This window comes from Haematobia irritans, chromosome 5 (genome assembly GCF_050003625.1).
Source record: "Haematobia irritans isolate KBUSLIRL chromosome 5, ASM5000362v1, whole genome shotgun sequence".
Lineage (NCBI taxonomy): Eukaryota > Metazoa > Arthropoda > Insecta > Diptera > Muscidae > Haematobia > Haematobia irritans.
Window position 1 is genome coordinate 62047075 of NC_134401.1, and position 22137 is coordinate 62069211.

General features: G+C 33.9%; 1 protein-coding gene across 24 annotated transcripts in view; it reads right to left on the reverse strand.

The window, feature by feature from the left end:
• The window catches only part of shot (dystonin-like protein short stop), a 272625-nt gene that overhangs the window by 57937 nt on the left and 192551 nt on the right, over positions 1-22137 (reverse strand). For 12 of the 24 annotated variants that reach the window (XR_012722870.1, XM_075310680.1, XM_075310674.1 and 9 more), the window contains exons 2-9: positions 15210-16242; positions 14643-14922; positions 13286-14568; positions 7682-8600; positions 6568-7198; positions 3870-4005; positions 2564-2647; positions 1692-1913 (exon numbers count right to left, since the gene is read on the reverse strand). Coding sequence is in view for 23 of the 24 variants with exons in the window: in XM_075310680.1 (XP_075166795.1) it covers positions 1692-1913; positions 2564-2647; positions 3870-4005; positions 6568-7198; positions 7682-8600; positions 13286-14568; positions 14643-14922; positions 15210-15992 (4338 nt within the window). In the remaining variant the exon portion in view is untranslated. The remainder of the gene's footprint in view (positions 1-1691; positions 1914-2563; positions 2648-3869; positions 4006-6567; positions 7199-7681; positions 8601-13285; positions 14569-14642; positions 14923-15209; positions 16243-22137) is intronic. The other 12 variants (XM_075310682.1, XM_075310679.1, XM_075310690.1 and 9 more) reach the window with 5 other exon arrangements.

The following is a 22137-nucleotide window of genomic DNA, read 5'->3' on the forward strand; positions in this document are numbered from 1 at the left end:
CAATATGTCTCGTCAACAGAATGATGGTATGAAAACCCAAAACTGTTGTCTTCTGAAGATTGTGGACTATGTTTTAATGGCACCAAATAGTCTTGAGGGCATGTGTCTTTTTATTTGTATTACACAATGATCGGCGAAGTTAGTTAGATCAATAAATCAACTTCAAATAAATCGTAACTTGATCATAAGGCCATGAATTCAATCACATATTCGAATTAAAAAATCAAAACATTTTTTAACATCTGTTTCATTCTGCTAAGGACAAAGGCATCGATTTTCGTCAAAACTAGAAACTAACTAATATTTCATGATGGCAAAAAGGGACTAATCGACTTTTTATATTGGACGAAATTCGCTTAAAAATATTGCAAGTAAAAAATAAGTAAAAGTAAAAAACGTTATCAAACTTGATAGTGGCCTAAGATTTCTAGGTTCAATGGTTCTCTAATCGAAAAAGTTGATTTTTCCAAAGTTCCAAAAATGGGATCACTTCCATAATAATATCGATTTTTTTCGTAATCTTCAAGTTCAACTTATCGACATTTGACGTTAATCGTCTTTCATCTTTTTATGTTGGACATATTTCCCATTCAATCTAATTTTGACTTTTTCATTAAAAGTCGAAAAGTCGATTTCGGCTTCATAGAAAGGTGATACCGAATTTTTTATAAAGATCTTTGTTGTCTAACTTTGTAGAAAGTAATGTCAACTTTAATACATGTATTTTCCTTTTATTTGCCAAATACTCTTATCCCACCTAAGGTTTTAATATAGAAAAAGTATCTGTTTGGAAAAAGTCATAACTATGCTAAGAACTAATCCTACAATTGAAACAGGCAGTTTTCAAACTTATTCTCCAACGTTTAGGTATTTTTCTTATCTAGCGTCGAAAGCGGATTTTCAAGAATCGCCAAACTCGAATTTTTCTAAATGTTCAAAAAGTTGATTTTTGTAAAATCTCATCGGTTAAATTTCGAAACTTCAATATCCAATAAGAGGTATATGTCAAACCTCCTCAAACTGTATTCACTCAAAAACCTTTGTGAATAGTAAAATCTGCTAATAGCTAAAAGTATGCAGAAGGAATCATTGATTGCATAAATATCAAACTTGGTTATTTTTAAACTTATTGGCACCAAAACAAGCTTGAATTTGCTTGAAAATGCACAGATACTTCAATGGTTATTGCAAAAGTCTTTGGAAGATTAAAGTATTTGTTCTTTTTCAAAAATTACAGAAATATAGCAGCATCCTTCGAAAGCCGGTATTTGCAGATTTTATTTTTTGAAGTATATCGATTTATTGATCGAAAGAATATAAAAATAAAATTAGCAGCATAACGGACATAATAGAATATTAACACCTAACAGACTATGTTAGTGTAATTGACAGAAAGGGTTTCTAAAATAGCTAAAAATCCCCGTATATAATAAAAATATTGCTATAAAATGAAAACCCAATTTTACAAATTGTTTGTATGAAAACATTACTTAAAAGTTTGAAGTTTATATGATCAAATCCATTTAAATTTCTTCGATAAATTGTTTTGAATTTTGTGAGCATTTCAAACAAAAAAATTTCAAACATTTTATTTTTTTTTCAATTTCTATTAACCACTTTGTTTGGTAGGCAATAACAAATAGAAGAATAGTAAAAACAAAACAACATTTATATTACAAAAGTAAACTTACCAAACCATCGCTGCCATTAACTTCAATGGCCGTCTTTAGACGTTGCGATAATTGTTCCAGTAGTCGATCGTATTTCGTATTTAATATGTCTAAACGTTGACTGTAATACTGTGTAGCACCGGGATCACTATCCGCGGGACGTAAATCTCGACGAGGCGGTGAAAATGAAGGACGTACTTCCAACAGCCAATCGATGAAGCGCAGGCATTTACCATCGTAAATCTTTACGTATGGTGATGTTTTCATTTTTGGTTAAATTTTTATTGTTGGTTTGGAGGGTGGTTAATGTTAAGTTAAATTTATTCGGTTAAGTTAGTACAATTCGATATTATTTAGAGATATATAATTATTTGGATATATTGCAGTAGTAGTTATGTATGTATGTATAGAGAAGGTAAGTTAAACAAATTTGAGTAAGACTCTTTATACGAAATATTTAGTGCTTTTCATTATTATTATTGTAATCTTTCATTACTATGGGCAAATAGTATTTTTCCCATTGGTTGTTCTTATGGTTGGAGTTAAGATTTTGAAGTTATTCACGCATCACCTTTTAAACCCGATTATTATATTCCATTATGGGGTTGGTTTAATTTAGAGTTACGATTAAATATTGGCTTCCAAATTTTTTTGGTTTACAAAAAAAAGCATTAAATATACCTTTGTTTCGAATAGACATTACTACATCAAAATTTACCAAAAATTCACATTTGCCGCCAAATTCGAAATGCTCTTACCCAAAACATTCCGAATGGTGCAAAAAACAAAAATTAAAACAGAACAGAAAGACGAAAATAAAATTGAAAGGGTGTCTCTGTTTTGATTCTGGGATAGAGAGGGGAGGATAGATTTTAAGTGATTTCATCATTTACCTTAGCTTCCCTTATCAATTTGCCTCCAGCCAAGTTGACATTTTCGATTTTGGGTTTTTGTTCGATAGCAGCTCCCAGCAATTTCTTTGGGTTTGTTAGAGTTTGGTCATGGGTGTTTTTTTTTTATTTTTTAACAAAAGAATCCATTGGGGGTGCATATTGTTTCCAAACCATTAGGATCATATTTGGATATTTTTAATTAATTAAAAAAGGTGTTTTTGTGGAATTTTTTTGTATTATTTTGTTTGGATTTTTTTTTTGTTTGTGGGTGAAAAATATAAAAAATTAGACAAAAATACAATTAGTTCAAAGATTGTCTACAAAAGTTGTTTAGTGCAACAAATATGTCAAAAATGTAGTCATTTAAAAATTACAACAACAAAAAATAACTACAATACTAGTACAGTTAATTTTTATTGTTGGAAAGGATTTGGTATTGACTCTGGAGCTCTTCTGTTTCCTATTGTGTGAATTGTGTAGGTGGGTTGTTGTTGTTGGCGGTGGAGAAATACGTGTGTGTATGTGTGTCTTAAAAATTGTAAATATATGTGTGTGTGTGTGCATTGTAGTTTACTACTGTGGGATTTTTTTCAGTGTAAAACAAAAATATATAAATCCACAAGATTACCAAAAAACTAAACTAAACTTGTAACTACTACCCATGCCCACCACTAAACATATTTTTTGTTTTGTTTAATTTATTAGCATCAAAGGATACTCTATACTTTGTTTTTTTTTGTTTTCCACAATTTTGAGATCAAAATCTACTAAATATCTAATATAAATGTTTATATATATATATATATGTCTTCATGTACAGAAAATAGAAACAAACAACGGACACATTTGCTTATTGTAGGACAAAACACACAAAAATTAATTTTTACATAATGCTACATATGAAAATATGGGACTGGAGAAAACACACAATTATACATACTGGGAAAGGACAATTGAACAACACACGAGAAGATTTTGTTTTTTTTTATTACCAACACCAATAAAAAAGGGGGAGTTTCAATTCAAAATAACAGAATATCAATAATTGCTTTCAAAACAGGATTCAATATATACTTTGTGTTTTCATTCATCATAAGGGAATATGCTCCCAATCAAAATAATAGGATCCAGTGAAACTTAAACAAAAGGGGTATACATTAAAAACAAAAAAATAAATTTCTCTTGTTTCATTTCTAAGAAAAAAGATCCTACTAGAATATTTAAAATGAGAATTCTTCCTAACTTCTGAACTAAAAAACAAAATTCATATGACGATAAAATAAAAATACCCAGAGAATATACTTACATCCAATTCATAAGCTGAAGTTGCCGTTGGCATGGCTGATAACCTTTCCGTTGTTCCATCAACCCATGATTCTTCGACTTGCACGCTTGATTGCAAATTTTTCATGAGACCAATAGCATTCTCGCATGAGCGCATTCTGTAAAAGGTGAAAAGAAGGAAAATTACCATAAACATATTGTAAATCAGGTGTTATAATCACCTCCAGAAAGATCGATCAAAAGTTCTAGTATTGCTAATGGTGTCAAAAGATTTCAATAAATGAGTGGGAGGTGTTTGAGTGAAACCGATAATTATTCTAATTTCCTAGTTAAGCATCTTCAAAACCATTGACGCAAATCCGTTGTTTAATGGATTTGTGAATTAGAAAATGAAATGTTTGAGAATTTAAGCCAAGCATACAAGAATGATGTTGTTTATGGGGGCCAAGGCGTAACACTACCGTAAAATTATATTTTGTAAGATCAGTTGAGGAAAAATAAAAGGGGAAAGTATTAGTTCGAGCAATCAAACTAGAGAACACAAGAGGTACCCATCATGAATGTTCATGAAAGGACGTGAAATAATCGGGGGCTTATTGCAGATTAGCAAGGTTTTCAAAGAGAGTCTTTACGCTTCAAATGTTGCCACGAAGTTATACAATGTACACCTGTCAAGCTAAAATATTTGTGTATGCCCTCAGAAATCGTTATAATTATTAAAAAAACTGCAAAAATGTTTGAAATGGTTCGGCGAATGAAGGCTTTAAAATGGCTGAACATCTGAGCAAATATTATAGAAAAGATTGTAACGTATTGAAAAATGGCTTCAACGTAAAACTTTACAAGTACGAAGATAGTACCAAAGCAAAAAGCAAAATTGTTGCTGCTCTTCCATAAAATTGGTGAATTTCTGAATGTCGTTGCCTCTAACAAGAAAAACGTCCAATTTGCTAGATAGTAGGGCTAAAATGCATTTCAAAAATACCGTCAGATTACATTTTGGGCACCAGTCAACGTAATTTTCGCATTGGCCAATATCGAGCAAAAGTTAATCGATTCGAAAATTTAAATAACATTTATACATTTATAAAAAAAAAAACACTTCGTGTCAACTACACATATAAGGGTTAGTAGAGATAGAAGTCTATTAATAAGGTAACGCTGAAGTGATCAGTACTTACATCATTACACGCTTATCACTTAGTCGTGAAGTATATAAGAATGGAAAATAACACTTGTGTGTAGAGAAGCAAAAAATTATTAAAAAGAAGGCAAGAATATCCATTGGATAAGACTATTTATCGTTATTCCCTATTAAAATCTGAAGGGATTTGCACTATTAAATGAGCAAGCTGGTGCAACTGTGGGGTTTTTAGCACTTTAAATGTGCTATCAATAAAATGATGATGAAAACAATGCCACAGTCTTTAATACACAGAAAAAAATATCACCAACATATTTTCAATTAAAAAGTTAACTGAAGTTGAAAATTTTTTCAATAAATAAATTAATTGATACAATTAACTTTTTAATGAAGATAGAAACATTAAGTTAAATAAGTCAATGATTGAAAATTTTAAAATTAAATAAAATTAAAATATTAATTGATACAACTAACTATTTAATCAAATTCGAAAGAATAAGTCAGTTAATTTTTTTTAATTTTTAATTAAAAATGTATTTCAAACAATCAATTGTTAATCCAAATAAAAACTCTAAGCCAATTCAGAAAGTAATTGAAAATAGTTCCACTTTTTAATAAAAAAATTAATTGAGTTTTGCAATCAACATCAAATAAATTTTTAATTGAAACAATTAAAATATTAATTGAATTTTGCTAATGAAATTAATTAATATTTTAATCAAGAAATTTTTCTATGGCCAATTAAAACTGTGATTGATACTATCATTTTCGTGATTGAAGACATTTAAATTAAAAAATTAATTCGATCAATTAATTTCGTGGTTGAATCAAAAAAAAAAAAAAATTGTGTGTACATGACAAATCAGTAGCTACCATGCTTTCAAAAGAAAAAAAATATTTGGACGAAAAACCAGCCTGCGTTGATATCAGACTAACATAAAAAAAGAAAAAAAAAATCTGTTCAATAGTTTTTATCTGCTGGAATGGGAAAACAATCTTCATTTATAAAAGAAACAGATTTTAAAGCTACGGCAAGTTTGGCTAATTTGACATTAAATTAAGCTGATGAATGAATATCTGATAGTTCTAACAGAAAACGAAGCTTTTTCGCTTTTACATATTTCACTAAATCGTTTTTAAATGAAATTATCTTTTTTGATAGTCTTAGCAGAAGTTTTAAGGCAACAATTCAGCGCATTTGGTTAGTCTATTGCCTTGTCTTTTTTTTTTGTTTTAAAGCCAGGCATGCACCTATAATGCAAAGAAAAAGTTAACGTTCAAGAAATTCAACTGAATTTCACTAAAGGTTCTCATCGAGATTAATAACTAATTCGAAAAAATGCTATACATAAGCATTACAAAAAAACTATTAGAATATTTTTTGGTCAATAGATGTATACAGAAAAAACCGTATACCGAAAATATGAGTCTTATTATCTCACAATGGATGTGTTTATAAAAGGCCAGGGTAGTTAGCAGATGAAATCCTTCAAAACTAAAAAGATCTTGCACATCCTTTACAACTAAATTATATTCACCAGCGTATTCCCCAACACTTGGGTATAATCATACATACCTTTCTCCCAATTGATTGCATATTGAACTCCAACGTGTATTCAAACGTTCGACATTTGCATGTAGTCGTTTCAGGTCACCCAAAACCTTAGTGGGCACACCCATACGGCCCAATTGATCGGCAGCATCCGTCATCTTATCCATTTGCGGCTGCTGTTGTGTTATCAAATCTTGCATATGTGTTAACTGTTTGAATACCATTTCCAAGCGTTCGGGCGTTGATGGTAGATCCTGATGTTTGGCAAGTTGATTTTCAATTTCCGATATGAAATGTTCATTGTCCTCTAGGCCAGCCAGAGATGTTTCTAACAGTTTCAAACGGTCCTTGTGTAGATTACTCAAGGTATTCAATTCTTTCCACAATATCATCAAATTATCCAAACTCTTTTTAAGGGCTGGAGTCTTGAGGGCAATTGTGCGGAATGTCTCTTGCAGATGTTGCAATTCTGGCTCCAATAATTGAAGACGTCTTTCATAATCGGAATGAATTTCAAGCACATGTTCCAATGAATCCAGATCTCTAGGCAAAGGAGCACTGATAATTTGCTCCAATTCACGGGCCATATCTTCCAGTTTACCTTTGATGGTAATGCATTCTTCAGTGAATATACGGCTGGCTTGCTTACTTTCCTCTGTTTGAATGTAAACGGAGAAATAAATTTATTAATAAATTTTGTAATTTTACAAAAATAAACGAATATTGTTGAACCCTATACCCCTGGTTTTGCGACTAGCGAACAGGTTTTTCATATTTATTTTCTAACGTTTTCTTTGACCACACTGTAAGAACTGGCAACTGACATGAAAGTCTAATGGTGATTGGGATCTTTCCGATGTTCATGATTGAAGTGAATAAATGTGATGATGTCCAGATGTTTAGATGACATTTCATTCTTTAATTAAACCTTAATTGAAATGTTATTCAGACATAAAAAAAGCCCACGTCACCACCTTGTGTGACTCTTGCTACAAGAGTATATTCATATGCAATTGTGTACAGTACGTGATGACAATTACCAAAAAGAAAAACCACCCACAAGTTTCTGAAGCATTGCAAAACTGTTCTCGGGGCTGTTAATTATGTGTTCTATAGAAGTTGATCTCATTAATATTACCTTCGGCTCTGGCTCGTTTCTCGAATTCATCGAATAGACGATTGACCTCATCCATTTCACGTTTCAAACGTCTCAACTGAGGATCATTGGGATCGCCTTCACTAAGCAACTTGTCAGCATCATCATTAAGCGCTCTGCGTATGGCAGTACGTTGTTCAGGTCCCATGGCCAAAAATTGCTCAAAGTCCCAATCCTTGACAACACGAATGGTGGCAAATATCATGTTCTGTCTTAGACGCAAGTGTTTCTTCTGCCACAGACTGACGGAACGATCGAACAAACGTTTCAAACGTTCGGCAGCATCGATGGCCTCTTTGTCTGGTGGAGGCATTAATAAGCAAGCGCTTGGCACCAAACCCTCTTGACCCTTGGCGGTACGCACACGCCATTTAACACGACCAGAATTATCCATTAAAGTGCAAGTTTCTCCTTTGTCGACGGGAACTTGACCCTGTTGATTGTAAGCACAGATGGCCTGGACGGGACTTTGACGATTCACTGGTTGACGACGTTTATTCAAAGGTACAATAGTTTGCGCACGATGCTGCAGGTTGGCCACAGTTTCGCCAAATGCATTCAATTCCTCACGCAAATCCTGCATACCACGCAGTAAAGTTTCGCCCTGGTCAAGACCAAATTCTGATTTTGAATACTCGCTATTGAGAATTTCATCTCGTTTGCTCAGCCATTGTTCGGCATCCTTGATTTCTGCAAAGAATTGATGGTATTCCGTGGCGTGCTTCAAATGGACCTCTAAACACAGAGTCAATTGCAAAAGCCAAGCCCATTGTTGTTGCAAAGCTGTTAGATGCGCTTCAATGCACTTGGATGCGGGATGATGTTGATTCAGTAGTGTTTCACCACGATCAAGTATGGTGCCAAAGTGTAGTTCACGTTTTTCCAATTCGGACATAAGATTCTGCAAAAAAACAGCAATAACGTTAGGTTTGACAAACAATGTTATAAGAGAATAAATACATTTAAAAAAGAAAACAATGCCAAATTACTACAAATTGAAGCTGTATAATGGGGAACAAAGTGCAAGTATTCTACCAAACAAATTTGTTTAAGTTTAAATGATGGTTTTACAGAACTTAAATACGTGAACTAAAAAAATTTCGCTGCTGCTATAACGGAAGTTCGCAAGTTTCACCAACTTAAGTTGATGTGGTAAAAGATTCTCGCTGTGTAGGCAAGCGTAATATTCTACCTTATTTTCTTTATTTATTTGAAGTCTATATTATGGCGTTTTCATGTAAAATATGACCGCTTTTTCGCATTTTGCTCGGAATATGACCTTTTCTAGATTCTTTTGCAAAAAAAGTGTACTCTCTGTATAAACAAAATGAACGCGAAACATTTTTTTTGCAGAAAAGAAAACACCATTAGATTACCCTTTTTAATGTTTATTTTTTCTGATTTTGTGAATTTAGTTGAATAATAATATTTTGTACAAATTTAGTGCCGGTAATGAACTTGAATTATTTTTGTTTTAAATTGGGACTAAATAAATTAGAAAAATTATAGATATATTAGTTAAAAGTTAAAAATACCCAGCAAAAACTAGGTAATCACATCTCATTACAATTTACATTACCAGGAGTAAAGCTGTAATTACACAGTGCATTACATTGCGGTGAGTTATAATGACTAACTTGTAATGACAGTAATAAATACTTCTCGGTAATTTTCGAATTTATATTCTCAAAATGTAATGCATTTGGCTGTTAATGACTTAATAAAACAGAATAAATGATGGTACCATTAGGTAAAATTATTCACATAATTGAGCATTTACTTAAAAAAAAAACTCAAAAAGAATATTTTATGTAACGGTCATTCTGAAGATTTTTCCGTTAAGGAATAGTCTTCACGAATATTTCACAATAATTGTGTTTTAAATTAATGGCATTACCATATTATGTTTTAAATAAATGCTATTATACCTCATTCACATTACACTTTCAAAATCGACTTCACTAGATTTCAACTGTCATGTGGCTTATAAAAAGGGATATATAAATCGAAAAGCCGCTGAGACGACAAAGAGATTTGATTTGATTTGATTTATTAGTTTATATGTTATACCAAGCACAACAAGATAAATCTTATAAATTACAGTGCGGGTCGATATTTGATTTTAACAATTTGAATTAACTTAAAACTTAATAGTAAAATATTAGCAGGAAAATATTAAATAATTACATAACGAGTCTACAATTTATTGCAAAAAATTAAATAACTTTTTTTTTAAACGATGTGTGTTGTTGCCGGTAGTTTCAAGCGAAACCCTAACCTCTCTCTCCGAGATGCAAATAAGCTGGGTGTATCGTCTACAACCGTGCATCGAGCCAAAAAACGAGCCGGACTATCGACTTACAAGAAGGTAGTGACTCCAAATCGCGATGATAAACAAAATACGACGGCCAAAGCGCGATCCCGGAGGTTGTACACGACGATGCTGACGAAGTTTGACTGCGTGGTAATGGACGACGAAACCTACGTCAAAGCCGACTACAAGCAGCTTCCGGGACAGGAGTTTTATACGGCAAAAGGAAGGGGAAAGGTAGCAGATATTTTCAAGCACATAAAACTGTCAAAGTTCGCAAAGAAATATCTGGTTTGACAAGCCATCTGTACCTGTGGCTTGAAAAGCAGCATTTTCATAGCTTCCGGGACTGTCAACCAAGAAATTTACGTGAAAGAGTGTTTGAATAAACGTCTGCTGACTTTCCTGAAGAAACGCGGTTGTTCCGTACTGTTTTGGACGGATTTGGCATCTTGCCATTACGGTAAAAAGGCCATCGAGTGGTACGCCGCCAACAACGTGCAGGTGGTTCCCAAGGACAAGAACCCTCCCAACACGCCAGAGCTCCGCCCAATTGAGAAATACTGGGCTATTGTCAAGCGGAACCTAAAGAAGACCAAAAAAAACTGCTAAGGAGGAGCAGCAGTTCAAGGCAAACTGGCTTTCTGCGGCGAAGAAGGTGGACAAGGTGGCTGTACAAAATCTGATGGCAGGTGTCTAGCGTGAGGCCCGGCAATTCGGATTTGGAAAAGCGAAAGCCTAACTGAATATTTTTCCTGAATTTTATACTAATTGAACTTGAAAAAGAAATTTAATTTGATTTTTTAAATAAACGATTTCACCGATTTACACGCGTTTTCCCTTGACCAAATTTTGACCGTATCACCCTTTAATTCACGAATCCAACTCCCTTAAACAACAACGTTTATTTCTATTTTAAGTGCGAAATTAATTTGAGTGTAATCTTATTTAGATGATTTGTTACAATTTTGTTTATTTCTACAATATTCGTTTCTATTCAAGTAATGTTGATATTACAGCATTGCTCGCCATATTTTGATACATTATAATCGGCTAGATTTGTTTGCCTGATACAATAAGTGGCTATTTTGCAAACTTTGGTATATCTACGAATAAGTGCTTACATATTAGGCGACTATATGCTTTAAAAACACTACTTATTTCATGGCCAAAGGTATGCCTGGGGAGAAGTACTTTCCCCCTAGGATATGCGTATGTAAATGTAATCCGGAGCGATGCCAATTAATAAGTGGTTAATAATTTTTAAACAGGTTTGCCTACAAGATTACCGGGTAATGAGAGTTTTTGCTGGCTATATGTCAACTACTGTAATTTGGGAGCCACCGTGGTGCAATGGTTAGCATGCCCGCCTTGCATACACAAGGTCGACCTAAGCTTCGACCGAACACCAAAAAAGTTTTTCAGCGGTGGATTATCCCACCTCAGTAATGCTGGTGACATTTCTGAGGGTTTCAAAGCTTTTCTAAGTGGTTTCAATGCAATGTGGAACGCCGTTCGGACTCGGCTATAAAAAGGAGGTCCCTTGTCATTGAGCTTAACATGGAATCGGGCAGCACTCAGTGATAAGAGAGAAGTTCAGCAATGTGGTATCACAATGGACTGAATAGTCTAAGTGAGCCTGATTCATCGGCCTGCCACCTAACCTAACTTAAATTATAACACTATAAAAGACGCGTATTTAAGATTAAGAGCTATAACATTTTTTATGAATTATAGCAGTTTTTATTGTGCAAAAATAGTTTCAAAGGAAATTGTGTGTTTATAGTTTTTAACTTTGCTTTTATAAGGGGGAAGCAGGCAAAGCAATTTGTTAGTAGAGAAAACAGATACAATTTTCTAAAGCAAAAATCTGCTGAAGAATGGAAAACACCCACTGAAATAGCAAGCATTGTTTACTGGATTTGAAACTCGGTTACACCGAAACATATCTAAAATACGATTTATGCTTGTTGATTGCATTTAGGAGCCTCTTGAGAAATTAGAGGGCTATTGATCGCTAGGCTAAGAATTACATAAATATGTCGACAAGCACTGAATGCTGTTTCTTGCAGGTATTTTTCTATAAAGATGCAGTTGAAGTAAAACGAGTTTTCGGACAGAAAACATAATTAGCATGGATTGGTGTGCTACATTTAAAAGATGTTGTTGCCGAGGAAAGCATCGAAAAAAATTACGTAGAATGAGTGCTATTTGAAATCGGATAGGATAGAAGCTACTCTTAAGATATCATCCAGAAATATTTGGGTATGGGAAAACTTTGTGAAAATTGGGTGCCGCGCTAGCTCACTTCCAGTGAAGAATAAAGAAAACAAAAACATTTTAATTATATAGTAAACATTGCTACACGATTTGAAAAACCTTAACAAAATCGATTGGTAGATATTAAACTAGTATAAATATTACTATTAATTTTGGGAATTAATAAAGAGAAAATCAATTTTTAAATAAGGAAAAACAATTGACAACCCTATAAATGTGGTATTTTCGTTTTTATGGTGATAATGTGTTTCTAAATAAAGATATGTTAAAACAGAAACTAATTTCACCTTCTAAATATTTAATTACGTCGAAAATGTTTGTATTTAAAATTCGTTTAAAACAGTCGAACTTTGCTATTGTGAACTTCTTTAAAATGATCTTCTTTTAATTAAGTTTTCTGCGCTATAAAATAATCTGATAGGTGTAAATTCGACACGAAATCGTTTCCTTATAATGATTTTTTAAACGTACACTAACAGTTCTGTGTACAGAAAATGAAAACACCTATGAAATGGTGGCAAAATATATAGTTTGTATGTAATTTTGTGGTTCCATCAAGATCCATTAAAGGAAAGTTCGACTGTATTAAATTAATGTCTGATAATAACTAATACCACAAATGTATGCACTTGGTAATAGCATTTCGAATTGTAAAAAAAAAACACACACAAAACCAAAATGAAACAAATAAGGAGGCAAATAATAAGTAGAGTAAGGATCCATTTTTTGTTGTATACATATGGAACATTTTTTTTGGCCATCTCACCTCGTCTCCATTACCAAATGCACGCTTGTTTCAGAAATTGCAAGAATATAAATACGAATGAAAAGCAAATATAATTAGCAGTTAAGGGGGAAAACAATGTATGGTATGTGTTTTTATGATGGTATTTACATATGTATGTTGCTGGAGGTTCCAAGCAGTATCGAATGTGTAATTATTTGAAAATAACACCTCGATCTATATAGACCATGCCTTAGAAGAGTCAACTTACCTCATAGTATCTGTGCACTGAAGACAAGTCCAAATTTTTATCGGCCCAATCACGGGTGATTTCAATTTGTTCCTTTTCATTCAGCCATTGCAACTCAGCCGAAGCTTGTGCCAGGAAGTGTTGCAATGTGTCCAAATCGGAAAGACGTTTGGTAGATGTGCTCAATAGTTCGGCATAAACCTTTTGCAGTTGATTTAAACGCTGTTGGTACAGGGTCAATTCATCACCCGAGAATTTACTTTGTTGGCGTTCATCATTGAGTATTTTAGCATGGAATTGATCGATGATGTTGTGCTCGTGTTGTTGACGTGATAATTCGTCCTTAACCGATGGTAAATCTGAGCCATAGTCGGCGGCAAGCATTTGTTTCAATTTATTTTGGCACCATTCAATGTGTTCCTGAAGATCCCGGAAATGGGGGTTGGTCTCGATTTGACGTGATTCGACCACTGTTCGTTGTTGGCGAATTGTGGTTTTCTCGTGGACGGGATATTTAAGACCAGTTAATTTCTGTACAAGTACGGTGTGGAATGTAGTTCTGAGTTGAGCCCAGCGTTGGTGCAATTTGTTCACCTTTTTGTGCAATTCTGCGGCATGGGGATACCGTCCTTCATTTAGGATATGACAATCCTGATTCATTTCTTGTATGGGCTCTTCCAAATGTCGTATTTCCGTCTCTAAAGCTTCCACAATATTCTTGGCATTCACTGGGTGAAGAGTTTCAATGTGTCGGGCTTCTTCGGTAATACGAGTCTCCAAATCAGTTATTTTCATATCAACATGCTTGATTTCTCGTTGGACCTTATCGGCAAGACGTTGCAAACGTTCCAAACGTTCGATTTCCTGTTGCAAGATCATATCACGATCCTGCAATGCCGTCTGCATACGATACCAAGCCTTCTCGATCGCTTCGGGGCGTAGATCAGGTTCGACATCATTCTCACCGACAATTTCAAAATAACGCTCAAGTTCCTTATAGATTTGGACTAATTTGGACTTTTCACGTTTACGTGCCGACACCTCATCGCTGCGGAAGCTGTGAAGATCACCAAGCAGACGTTTCAATTCGATCAAATTGGGCGGGAAGGAACGATCTTGCAAATAAGCAGTCTTTTCACGGCACCAATAGATAAATTGTTGCGCCAAATCACGGTATTCGTGGACACGACGCTGTGACTCCATATCATAGAGTGGATGAATGGCAGGTGGTTCGGGGAATACATCGTACAATGATGATATATACGTAATCAATGATTTCTCATCGGGCTCATTGGTGTCAACATCTGTAAAAAAATTAGTTTCGTTCATTTTCAAATACACAACAATGGCGACATGTTCAAGTGCTCGATATACTCACCTTCAGGATCTAATAGACGAGTAACACCATACTCCTTTTCAACAATATGGAATGCATTCTCCAAACGTTCTCTTGGTCGATCGTTTCTTGCCTTTCGCCAGTCAAGCAAGTCCGGTCGATTACGATGAACCAGGGCTGAGAATGCTAAACCATCGCGCCATGACGATGTAAAATCGTTGACACGAACTCCCGGATACCGAGCAGTAGAGCGACGGGCCCAACGCAAAAGTGCTTCACGTGCTGATACATTGTCTTCTTTGCCAACAACGATATCGGAGATCTAGAAAAAGAAACAATGAATTATATAACATTAAAATATTATCGTAATAAGAAAGGGGGAAAGGGCTGGTATAAATAGCTGTCTATGTAGCGAACCCTGCTTCAATTTACAATTTACAAGCACAAAAAAAGAGGATTAAATCTTTCGCTGTTTTTCTTCAAGGAACCATAAAAAAGTTTACTTAAGGTGATTGCTCTTAACATCATTAGTTAATATGTTTTTTGTTTTTATTACTATGACCATTAATTTGCCTCAACTTCCTCTCACGAATACCATGGTTGTGTTACCTTTGTGCGTCGGATAGTTGTAGTAGATGATGATGCTGGTTCTATAGCCGGTACGGTGGTAGTTCTGGGCAATGTATGGCGATACTCCAAATCTGCACTGCGTATCATTTTTGCGGGAGGCAACAAATCTTCTGGTGGTAATTGTTGTTCCTCAGCCCGACTCAAGGTGGTTACTTTGCGCACAATATGTGTGGTAATGCGACGATGACCACTGGGACCTCGCTGTGAAGTCTTTGTGCTTTCCACACTGGAACCTAGGATTTCCGTGGACACGCGTTTATTACGCGTTATCTGTTGATATGATTCGTGCATTTCATGATGCTGATTGCTGGGCACTATCGGCCCTACAGCATTCCTCAGGGGTGAAGTATCCTGGTCACCACCATTGCGAAAACTTTTGCGCAAGACTATAGAACGATCGTATGACATACGCTCGTGTGGTACAGCTGATTCTGGAGCAACTCCAGGATAGTCCGTGATAACAGCCTCAATGGTTTTCTCATGTTTGAACTGATGTTGAAATTGGGCACTTTTCTCATCAATATTCGTAGTAATAGCCGGTCCTCGAGAAGGTACTAAAGCTTGCGACACCGCATTTCCATAACCTGAACCACGTTTCTTCATCAATGATGATGAAGTTGTGGAGGTAGTTGCCGACGAATGCATTCTCAGTACACTTTCATCAAGTGTGCTAGACAATGATGATGCTGTAGAGATAGTTCCTCCCCTAAGACTAAATCTTTTGTTGTGGCCCGTTCCAAATTTCTTGTCAATTTTATACATACACCAAAAACAATGAATGGAACAACTGCACGTAGTAATGTTCGAAGTTTGCAAACTTGGTTGCTTGGAGAGTATTCGCGTTTGTGTTTTTTTTTGTCGTTAAGAGTTCGTGTTAAAGTTCTCGTTAATCGTTTCGTGTTAGCTTTACATTCGTTGCATGATTTATTTGCTGTTGTTTGAATTTTAACGGATTTTCTCTTGTTTTTTGTTACTGTTGTTTTATTCTCGTAATAGCATTCATCCGTCCGTTCTGTAAAGTGGATTGTAACAAGAAAAAAAAATACAAACATGTGTTCTTTTTTTCGAATATTGTAGTAAATATTCGTGTTTGTGGGTTTGGTGCTTCAGATTTTCACTGGCCGAGTTGTGGTGCTTTTACTGTTACTGTTGCGTCTACATTTTTGCCCCTCCACAAAAATTAACCGGATGTACTGTCTATTGTGGAGAAGGCATGCATGTAACGTCGTCGTTGTTTTAATGTTGAATGGCTAGTCTGTTCGTAGTTTTGGAACCAAGCGTTGCTCGTTTGTCTTTTGGGGTTTGTGGCAAAATTTAGGTTTTTGTTTGGACGTTTTTTGGTTTCTTCTGGAATTCATTCATTTATTCTTCATATTGCGGTGTAGGAGTTATTGAAGAGGAAAAATTATGATTGCCATTCATGTCGAAAGTTCTTACACGCAAGTGCGAAGACACTAATATTCCATATAATTTTATTAGAAACTTCTACACAAGGCATATCAAACAAGAGAATTCTTTAACTGGGGTCCTAAGAATATTCATTCATATTGAGGAAAAAAAGCTCAAGGTGTACTCCTTTACTGACTATTTGTCAATGGAGGAAAGGTGTCGATAATACCAAGAAGTAAACAGTGGCTGTATACGGAAGTATTTAGACCCAACATAACCTAACCTTCAATATAACTAAGGGTGTCCTAGTGCATCTCAGGGACATTTAAAAGGGCTGAGGCTGTACTCACGCATATAGTCAATAGGGGGAGAAGTGTCAAGTAAAACCAAGAAAGAAACAGTGGCTGTGTACGGAAGTGGTTAGACCCAACCTAACCTAGTGTACAGCTAATGTCAAATTTCATTTATTGGTTTAGACATTAATGAGCAATAACAGTACGAGATGAGTCGAAAAGCCGACTTTTTCAAATTTTTAATTGTTGAAGAATTAAGAATTTTAATTGTTGAAGAATTAATTTTGCCCAATCAGATTTTTATTAAAAGCATAGAAGTTATAACAACAATCACTGATGTCAATTAAAAAATTGAGTTTTGTTTTAATTAAGAAATAAATTGAATGAATTACCTTTTTAATTTATTCTCAACATACTTACACAGAACAGAACAAATTTTCATCAAATTTAAACATTTAATTGATAGAAAAGGGTTTAAATTCCTTGAAAATGTAAAATGTATTATTTGAAGTAAAAATAACGAACAATAACAACAGGATATCATTCTTCTTGGTTTCTATACAGAAAGAAGAGCTTTCTGATATGATTCTTCAATCATTATTATTTTTTTGATTTCAGCTTAAAACCATGCGTTGGCTAAACTACAAGAGTAGCCTAACCAACAGAGGAAAATTATGTTTCTTTTTGGAGCTAAAAAATTTTCTTTAGAAACAAATAAAAGAAGATTAGAGAAAAATTGTTGTATTGCTTGTCGTACATTTTGCTTTATTTACTGTTAAATACTTTACTTCAAGAGGAGTTTCGTTTGTCTAAAATTTCGTTGCGGGGAATATTCTTCCTTTGAGAGTAGAGAAGGTGCATTTTCTATATAATAAATTAAATTGTGAGACTATATCAGAGTCCAACATTTAAATATTGTAGATGTATTATCTTACATTATCCAATCTTTAGATTAATATTTTTTTCTATCGGAGGGTATATGAGCTTCGGCCTGATCCAACTTAGAGACTTTCTTGTTTTTAATTAAATTTGTTACTCAGCATGACAACTCGGAAAAGTCATTAGCCAAAAGTAGAGAAACGAAAAATTGTATGCGAAACTATGTTTTTTTTTTGAAATTCTTGAAAGATAAAAAAATTAAATGTTAAGAAGTTAAAGCCTCGAACGTTGTCATGCTGCCGCCAACCCGACTCTAGCTGGCTTTTAGCCTACCTGCCTGCTTGGCCAAAAATAGTCAAACAAAAAGTGGCAAAGACATTAGTCATTTGGAGCAACAATAAGTAAGCAAGCGAGTAACAACAATAGAATAAAACAATGATGGGAGATAAGAGAGGGGCAAGCAATAACAATGAAAAAATAAAGTATTAGCCAAAACAGCCAAAAACAAAAGCCTTTTATGCGTTCATCGACATTATTAGAGTTCGTTTTTGGCACTCTATGATCTCTTAGACTAGCTAACCTAAACTCTCTCTCTCTTGCTCTCTCTCTCCCCATCTTTCTCTTTGTCTCTGTAAATGTATTTGAAAGATAGTTATTTTAACATGAAGAGCCAGCCACTGCATCAGAGAGACTAACAATAATCGATTAGGTGGAAAATATCGATAACCAAATTTTGCAACTAGAGTATTTCAAGCTAAACGCTTAAAAATCTAAACAAGAATGTCATCAAATTTAAATTTCAATATATCCATTTTTTTGGGAACGACATCTATTCGATTCAACATACATATATGAATTGAAATCAATAAAAATCTTAATAACCATAAATAGTCAAGACTCGTATTCAAATGCAAGCCAATAGTACGAACAATCATCAATTTTTTTTTTTCAATATCAACACCCACTCTTCGATAACACCTTCTCAATTCACATCTGATCTAAATGATGTGATCATTAGACAACTGTTAAAAACAAACTTTGTTCAGAGATTTGATAATTAACACTGGTGTTTTAATAAAGTAGAATAATAAAATCAAATATTTATCGCCATATACAAATACAACAACAACAACAACAATAACAAAGCATTTGACATGATTGAAATGTAATTGAATTTCTGATGATTGATGGAAGTGTGTAAATATTTTTAGCCGTAAAAAATGGTTAAATTCTTAATGAAATTGATGTGCTTGTTTGCTAGATGGACACCTATTAAGTGGGGGTATGCAGGAGGTGGTACCATTAAGTTAAAATATTCATTAAACCTCTTCTAAACATCTAATGCCATTCTATTATAATATTCTTGATTGATATGAGGGCGTTACAAAGATTCGACTGCAGGGTTTATTCGGCATTTTTAATAGATCAGTAAATCACTGTAAAAACAACCAAATGACAAAACCACTTTGTAAACTTTTTACAAAGGCACTAAAATGAGGATTGATTTTATACGCAAAAAAGCGGTTTTTGTATTTAAACGATTTTAATTCTCCTTTAAATATTTTGGTACTAAAGAACGAAGTCAATCTAATCTAGTCCAAATGCCCAATTGCTTATTGTTATATATTAGTAAAATGTTCCACGGAGAGGAAAATTACAATTTGAAATTGCAAATTATTGCAGGATTTTCACAGTAAAAACTGACTCTGTTTGATGTTAAACACTAAAATAAGCTTATCCTGTTCTAGAGATTTTTTTCACTAATGTTTGTGGCTCTTACTCCGTGGCAAAGAAGAGGGAAATTGCGCACTCAAAAAAAAAGTTGACTTGGATTCAAAGATTTTGACCTTCCCTTAAGGATTTTCGTATTGATTCCGAGCCAAAGATGCGGCTTCTTTAAAATAATTTTTTTAGCGACCCATCTGGCTTTAAATCTAGGACGAATAAAATTAAAATTAGGATACAGATCTCATTTATCAAATTTTCATTCTCTTTTCACGGTTTATTAATAAAACTATTCACATACATACAAATGCCATTTTAAAAATACAAATTATAACGGAAACTTCAAAGTCAAAAATGTTTTCTTAATTCTAAAATAACTTTAAACCAAAGACGCTAAATCCTCAAAATAAGTCTTAGCCTATATTTGAAGCGTTTTTATCTTAAATCTAAAGTTTCAATATTTCAGTTAATTTAATGACAATTTCTTTAAATCAAAAATGTGTTTCTTTACTTTAAGGAAAATTAGCCTTAGTTCAAAGACACTCGACTTTAACGGAGGGACGCAAATTTACAAAATTTGTGTCCTAAATTTAATGAAAAAAATTTTAATCAAAGATTGTAAACTTTTTTAATTAAAATTTCATTATTTTAAAGAAATGGGTCCTTAATATGTTGTAAATTTCGCATCCTAAAATTTAGGTTGCGTAATCTTTAATATAACGTAAATATTTTTTTCAGTGCGGTATTGACGCTGCAATTCACTTTTAAACTTAAGTTTTGCATTCTTTATTCTAAAATACAAATATAAATTTATTCGGGTTTCCGTTAGGATTTTGCATGTCCTCCTTAAACGTGTTAGCCTAAAATTAAAATTACAAATTCAAATTTGATAAATTGAAGAAATTATGTAATGCCTCAAAAAATTCGTCTTTAAAATAAAGTTTTGAAAAATCTCCTATTTCTGAATGCATTTATAACTTGACTATAGAGCTAGTCAAGTTATAAAAAATCATAGAATTTAAGGGCGATTTCAATAGTGTTGAAGATGTGTTTTATGTTTTCTTCTTTATTTTTTTTTTTGAGAATAGAATAGAGAAGAATCTCAATCTCTTAATTCTAAGGAAACACATTCTTATATTCTAAGCAAAACTAGCATCTATATTATAATAAGACAAGAAATCTTTGTGCTCAAGTCACCATTTTTTCACTGTGCTGAATCTTGTATGAAGTGTCACTCGACGTTTTTTTTGAAAGAAAATGTTTCAAAATGTTTCCTTTAAAACAAAAAAATTAAGTGCCCTTGAGAAGAGTTGCAAGCTTGGATGAAAATCCAAACTTAATGATGATCACTCTGTAAGACATTACAGACATTACAACAATGAAATAAAAAAATATTACAGACGAATTAAAACTGAACTGAAATTTGAATGAACGCAGGCGCGTTTGGCGGCCAACCAAGATCATTATCATGCAAGACAATAACCACGGGGCTGGCCACTATCAAGATAACTTTTTAATGAATTCCTATAATTGAAACAAATTGCAATGATTAATGTCGCTTCTAATAAAATAATGGAAAGCTTGTGGCAACGAACGTCATACAAAGGGATGACCAACAAAGAGAGAGCTTTCATCAATATCATGGAAGCAAGAGTATTATAAAAAATTTAACAAAAACATTTAATACAGAACCGACCAATGAAAAGTGAAATAAAATGCATAAAAGGCAGTTGCCATACATTGAGGGTCCACTCAGTTTTGCAGATCACGTTTAGAATATTGGTGGGGTGGTCGTGTATTCAGATTAGCACACTTTACAAAACCCATAACAGACACAGAAATTGCACCAATGCATTGTACTCAGGGTAAACAAAATTATATCCAGTATAGCAATACAAAGTACACATTATGTAGGGCCTTTAGATAAGCTACAAAAGGCCTATTCTATAGAAACTAATTCGATGGGTGAAATCTTTGCCACTGTGGACATGAAAAACAGTCGTTTTTCTTCGTGTCAACTGAGCGGTATTGTGGTAAAGCTAACGTATTAAATCATTCATCAAAAAGAACGAGATTTCAAAGTAATCTAAATTTTGAATTCGCCTTCAGCAGGGCAACAAAGCTCCTGTTTTTAATTTGGGGTTCAGCTATAAGATTGAGTTTTGTCCATCATTCAGTCGGATTTGATTGTCATAGTGTCTTTAAATTTTTCAAGAACAAAAGAAAACTTTGTGTGTCTATAATTTCATGGCGGAGATTTTTTATTCCTAGTCCTGATATCTAGCGCTAACATGCAAGATATGCCAGATACTCATATTGGGCCAATAAATTCGATGAATTGGCTTACATTAGATGCGAAATAAAGCTGGAGTGGATAAGAGTGGCTTCTATTTGTTCCTATAGAATCACTTAGATTTCACTCTGATTTCTAAAAAAACCTACAATGTTATTGTCCACTCAATGATATTAACGCCTCTATTCTTTAGCCGACTGGGAATGACCTAGGTTAAGGTAAGTTTAAAGTGGCAGCCCGATTAAGTTTCAGGCTCACTTAGACTATTCAGTCCAGGGAATGACCTACAACTTTGTGTGATAATGTTATCGGATGCTCCGAAATGCGA